Raw genomic sequence first — 6761 nt, forward strand, 5'->3', positions numbered from 1 at the left:
TTCCGGAGGACGAGGCCCAGAAATCAGGATTTTAAAAAGATTCCCAGGTGATTCTAATGTGCAGCCAAGGTTGAGAACCACTGCCTTAGACATACTAGTAAGTAAAAAAGTAATGCAGCTGACATTTCTTTAGAGACCTTCAGTTAAGAAAACTTTTTTAAAAAATTGTTTTAATTATATTTTTATTGATTTCAGAGAGAAAGGGAGAGAGAGAGACAATCATCAATGATGAGAGAGAATCATTGATTGGCTGCCTCCTGCATGCCCCACATTGGGGATCAAGCTAATAACCCGGGCATGTTCCCTGACCAGGAATTGAAACGTGACCTCCTGGTTCATAGGTCGACGTTCAACAACTGACCCATGCCAGCCAGGCAAGAAAAATATTTTTATTTAAAAATATTTGAAAAAGGTCAAACATATTAAATATATAAATACAAGTCTTTCAACAACTTGATAGAGAAAATGTTGCACATAGTGTAACAGCTATAAGAATTATCTTTGTGGGCAGGACAGTATTGATGGGAATGGGCAAAAAATACTATAAGAAATTAAGCAAAGGCGTTAGAAAGCCTTCTGAAAAGAAGCACACCAGAATGCTATTGGAAAAATACTTGAACAACAGTGAGAACATAGCATCTAGAGCAATGATGGCAAACCTATGACACGCGTGTCAGAGGTGACACGCGAACTCATTTTATTTGGTTGATTTTTCTTTGTTAAATGGCATTTAAATATATAAAATAAATATCAAAAATATAAGTCTTTGTTTACTATGGTTGCAAATATGAAAAAATTTCTATATGTGACACGGCACCAGAGTTAAGTTAGGGTTTTTCAAAATGCTGACATGCCGAGCTCAAAAGGTTCGCCATCACTGATCAAGAGAGTCAAAGAAAAGAAGAAACTGAATCTGGGAGGTGGAAAGCGGGAATGAATGCAAAGAGAAAGGGTGAGGTGAAAAACGGGATACAGGGAAGAGACGGAAATGGTAGGACCTGACTCTTGCCCATAGGGTACCTTTGTACAATTTGGAAAAGGATGCTCTTCAAAGAGGAAACAAAGATGCACAGTTTGGCTAGCAAAGTTTGAACTAGATTTCAGACCCAACTGTTCCCTTGGCTAGGCATGCAGTAAACAACCTATATAACTTTACAAGGCAGTCTTGGGGAAGAAGGAAAGACCAACTAACTGATTAAAAAAAGGAGGTAGCCCGGCCAGGGTGGCTCAGTTAATTATCATCCTGTGCACCAAAGGGTTGCTGGTTAGAGTCCCAGTCAGGGCACGTACCTGGGTAGCAGGTTCGGTCCTAGTCAGGGTGCATTCTGAGGACAACCAATCAAGGTCTCGGTCTCTCTCTCTCTCACTCTCCCTTCCTCCCTCCCCCCTCCATTTCCTCAGGTGAAGATTATAAGATAAACAAATAAACAAATAAAAAAATAAGAAGTAGGTATTTATTTTCTCATTTTGTAGTGTAGGTAAATTCCTACAGAGCTATTCACAAAATCAAATTCTATTATCTTTTCTCATTGTTTTACACTTGCATGAGGAATTGTGTCCTAATAAAAAACATTTCAGTCTGGGGAACAATGCTATTTCTGGTGAGTTGGAGGAGAGGGCCACTAGATGATGATGGAATTTAAGAAAACCTGGTATTCCCACCCATGTAAGGACAGATGTACCTGCCTGTGTCTAAGGTTTGTGTACAGTTTCTTACTGCCTCCATCTCTGGCTTTTCTGGAACTCCTGCCACTCACACAGCTGTGGGGGCAGCACTACTTACTGAAAACAGCAGTGTAACAGGAGTCTCCATATGAATTCCCAAAATGAGAGTAAACAGTAGTTTCCTCAAAACATTCCTTTGCAGAAGACTTTATCACAATTACCTTCAGCTGCTTGTTAAAATGCAGATTCCACTCTACCCCAGACCTACTGAAGCAGTTCTGAAAATGAGCCTGGGACTCTGCATTTTAAACAATGGACATCAAAGCTATAAAACTATTGCTTAAGAGAAATGTAAAATATGAGAAATGTCTAGGTGGAGGTTACAAAGGAGAAAGGAGAAAAAAATAATTAGATTTAGCAACAGTATAAAGTACAAACCATGGGCTGGCGCCATTTTGGGGCTCAGTCCATCTGGGTTTCCAGATGACCTAATAAATGTATAATTCTTTAACAAAAATAAATAAATAAATAATAAATAATAAATATAAAGTACTGGTACAAACCATCAATGGTTAAATATATACCTTCCTCACCATATTTTTCTTTTCTTTTATATTTTTATTGATTTCAGAGAGGAAGCAAGAGGGAGAGAGAGGTAGAAAAATCCATGATGAGAAAGAATCATTGATCAGCTGCCTCCTGCAATCCCCCTACCTGGGCATGTGCCCCGACAAGGAATCGAACAGTGACCTCCTGGTTCATAGGTCGATGCTCAACCACTGAGCCACACCAGCCGGGTGCGCTTCCTCACCATGTTTCTAATGTAGATATTAAAAATATCTAGAATTATAATTTTAAAAAATCATTATGTATACCCACATAGATAGATAGTTCTTATAGTCTAAGTATAAATGTTCTTCTGAAATTAGGTTATAATGACATATTGTGTATTGAGTTGGCATCCTGACAGGAAACCTCACTTTTTGAGAAATTTCATACTAGAAGACTAACTAGTCCAAGCATCACTCCTTATACCATTTGCATACTTAGGCCTCTGCTGAAGAACCTTAGTTGATCAACTGTTAGTCCTTTCATTTATATATGTATATATCTTTTTACTGATTTTTAGAGATAGAGGAAGGGAGAGGAAGAAAAAGACAGAGAAATCGATGTGAGAGAGAAAAATCAATCAGCCGCACCTTGACAGGGGATCAATCCCGCAATCCAGGCATGTGCCCTGACCGGGAATTGAAGCAGTGACCTTGCAGTGCACAGGATGATGCTCAACCGACTGAACTACATTGACCAGGACAGTCCTTTCTTAATAACACCTTGAGTGGATAACAGATAAATGACAGGAACAAATCTCTTACCGCTGTAAGAGGTCCTTCCGCTTGTGCCTCCATTGGACTTGTGGGTGTTGCTGCAATAAACTGACCACCAGCTCCAGCCTGGAGTTCTAGCCTATCTGTATATTGCTCTGAAGCAGCAGTGGCAGGGCATTCCCTGGAAAGTGCTAAGATCACACCTGAGGTTTCCTTCTTTAAATGAATATTTTCTTCCCAAGGACCCAATCGGAGGTTTCCATCTTGAGGTGATTCTTCTAGAACTTGAAGTACTTCAGGCTCCTCGTCAGAAGGGCTCCCTGTTGTTTTATGGCCTAAAGCCTCATTTGTCCTAAAATCCCGAAGGTCCTGCTCCTTGTCCACAATCACCCATTCTTTGGAATCAACCTCTTGCTTGCAAGAGCTCAAGTTAACAGCTATAAATCCATTGCTGCCACCACCATCCGCCTGCTCAGGGGTATTGGCAGAGGCAGGCTTAGAAGCATCTGGAAGATATTCTTCATCATAGTTCCAGATGTGGTCAGTACGGGCCCCAGCAGGAACACAAGGCTTACGAAGCAGGGCAGGAAGAAGAGGTTCCTTTCCTGCACTGGAATCTTTCTGCATTTTCTCCAGGCTTAAGAAAACAGAGAGAAGTTACTCAATTGTCCAAGGGTAATACTTATTGCACAACCTATAAGCTCTATACAGAACTAATATTCTCACAGAGATTAAAAAAATACGGATAAAGCATAAGGAAAGTTTCACAGATTGATCATGCTCTTCTCCACCTGTTATAATCTTGTCTGGGGAGATGGAGCCATGGGCGATGTCGCTCCTGCTACAGAGAAGCCTAACTGGTTGACTTGTATGATCCACGTCATCTTTGCCTTGACAATTCAATCACACTGCCCTCTGTTCTCTCTTCTCTCCTCTCTGAGGGGCTGAGAACAATTTACCCAAGGGAAGCCCTATGAAGAGAAATAAAGAGGCCTGGCCGGTGTGGCTCAGTTGGTTGGGTACCAGGAGGTTGCCTGTTCCATTCCTGGTCAGGGCACATGCCCAGGTTGAGGGCTCCATCCCCGGTAGGGGGCATGCAGGAGGCAGCCGATTGATGCTGCACTGTCACATGGATGTTTCTTTCTCTCCCTGTCCCTTCCCCCTCTCTCTAAAAAAACAAACCAAAACCAAAAACAAACCCAATAAACTATTTTATTTATTATTGTTTTTTAATCTTTAAGTTGAAAGTATTACATATGTCAATAAATTACTTTTAGAACAAGGAAATAAAGAAACTAGTATACGGAAGAAAAATACTTTCTGCATTTGTTTGTCTCTAGCAATGTATGCAAATGTATACTCATTCAATTATATCCTCCAAAGGCAAGGTTTTGAAGAAGAGCAGGTACTGTACCTGCTCACCCACACCTAGCCCACTACGCACACAGAACTCCAATAATGGTGGTGGGATGGGGGAAGCTTCAGGGTATATTTTCAGTTTTGTTGTATCAAGAGGCAGTTGACATTGTACAAATCTCTCTGAGGGGCAGGCAACATAGTGTGACTGGTGGTATTTGGCTGCACTGCCTTCTGAGGACTGATCTCATCTGCAGGGAAGTAGTCTAAGCAATACATTTTTTCCTTAAGTTTATAATTAGGTGTTTCAATTCCTTATTCATTCTAGGTTCTGGCTTCAGTTCATTTTCTTTTTTTAATATATTTTTATTCATTTTACAGAGAAGGAGTGGAAGAGAGATAGAAACACTGATAAGAGAGAAACATCGATCAGCTGCCTCCAGCACACCCCCTACTGGGGATGGAGCCTGCAACCGGGGCTTGTGCCCTGACCAGGAATAGAAGTGTGACCTCCTGGTTCATGGGCCCAATACTCAACCACTGAGCCACACCAGCTGGGATTGAGTTCATTTTCTTGGATTACTTCTGTTCTCAACTCTGTTTTCCCTCAGCATGGACTCTTTTTAAAAAGTTCTATTCTGCCTAGCCAGTTTGGGTCTACTGGATAGAGTGCCAGCCTGTGGACTGAAGGGTCCGGTCAAGGGCATATGCCTGGGTTGTGGGCTCATTCCCCAGTAGGGGGCATGCAGGAGGCAGCCGATCAATGAGTCTCTTTCATCCTTGATGTTTCTCTCTTTTCCTCTTCCTATCTGAAATCAATAAAAATATTAAGGAGAACCAAGATGGCAGCATAGGTAAACACCTGTACTCACTGCCTCCCACAACATCAAAATTACAACTAAAATACGAAACAACTACCATCCAGAACTGCCAGAAAGCTGGCTGAATGGAATTCCTACAACTAGAGAAGTAAAGAAGAAAGCACCCTGAGACTGGTAGGAGGTGCGGAGGCCCGGAAACGGCTGGTCAGGACCCAAGTGTGCCGCTTTTTTAATCAAAAGGGAGACTGCCTCTGAGAAGTGAGGGGTCCCAGATCCCCAGCCCAGGGTTCCAGAGCTGGGGAAAGAAGTCCCTACGGGCAGTAAGAACTAAGGGCTGTAAAATTCAGTGCGGATTGGGGCTGAGTGACATGCAGGCTTCTGGAGACCCAGCTGCTCCTCTTAAAAGGCCGTACCGTGAACTGAATTTACAAGCTCTCACTTCCTCTGAGCTCCAGTGCTGGGTGAGGCTCTGGGGGCCCAGACACCTACGGGGAGAAACTGGACTGTCTGGCATCGGGGGAAGAACTCGGGGGTGGCGTTTTTACTGAGGTGCTCGTATTGGTCATTGTTCTCATGCAGGGACCAGTTGCAGGGCTGACTGGCAGAGCTGACTGGCAGCCACTGCTGCTTGCTCCACCCTGACCCCACCCCACCCAATTTACAACCCCACCCAAGCTGTGCCCAGTGGCTTTTGCATATGAATGGTCTGTCCTTTCTCAGGCAAAAAACCTGTCAAACAAGCTGCAGCTGGGTCCCGGAGCTCTAAACCTATCAATAAAAGGCCTAAGACCCAGCAACAGCACCAGCCTGCCTTGCTTCACAAGCTGGGCCTCATTTGAGCACTTCCAAACGCCAAACAAAGGAGAGGAATCTGCAGATCTCTCTGTAGCTTTTGCTGGATGGCCCCAGGCAGTGGCTGACTTTGCACCTCCCTGGAGACCCAAGAGCCAGTATACCCAGTGGTCAGAGTGAGACCACACCAGATTACAACTCTTCACATCCATAAGCGACACACTCAAGGGGCAGACTCAGTGAGCACCAAAGCCCCACTGAAGCAAGTCCTGCTCCATAAGGGTGTCTCCTGCACAGCAGCTCTCCCACTGTAAATCACAGCTGGTCCCCACAGCCAATTGGCCTGGAGGTCAATTCCTCCCAGTGATACCAACAGCAATCAAGGCTCACCTACAACAAAACTGTGCACACAGCCCAGTAAAGGGTGCACTAAGAGTGTCCACCTCAGGTGATTGGGGAGGCTGAGCCACTGGGCCCTATAGGACACCTACTACCAGTACAAAAGGCCACTCTATCAACTCAAGGAGACTTAAAAGCTACCCAATACATAGAAACAAAAACAGGGAAGCAGCCAAAATGCGGAGACAAAGAAACATGTCACGAATGAAAGAAATGGAAGAAAGCAAACTACTGGATATAGAGTTCAAAACCACAGTTATAAGGTTACTCAAGAATCTCCTAGAAACCTCAGAGGAACTTAGTGAGACCTTCAAGATCTTAGTGAGAATGCCAAAAAAATGGAAAAGGACCAGTCAGAAATTGATCATACACTGACTGAAATAAAGAATAATATACAGAGATT

The 6761-nt window shown here is 43.4% G+C and overlaps 1 protein-coding gene across 3 annotated transcripts in view; it reads right to left on the minus strand.

The window, feature by feature from the left end:
- Positions 1-6761, minus strand: part of TTBK2 (tau tubulin kinase 2) — a 115936-nt gene that overhangs the window by 12710 nt on the left and 96465 nt on the right. For all 3 annotated transcript variants that reach the window (XM_014534844.1, XM_005860316.2, XM_014534845.1), the window contains one exon: positions 3039-3627. In XM_014534844.1, the coding sequence (XP_014390330.1) occupies positions 3039-3627 (589 nt within the window). The remainder of the gene's footprint in view (positions 1-3038; positions 3628-6761) is intronic.

Source organism: Myotis brandtii, unplaced genomic scaffold (assembly GCF_000412655.1).
Source record: "Myotis brandtii unplaced genomic scaffold, ASM41265v1 scaffold133, whole genome shotgun sequence".
Lineage (NCBI taxonomy): Eukaryota > Metazoa > Chordata > Mammalia > Chiroptera > Vespertilionidae > Myotis > Myotis brandtii.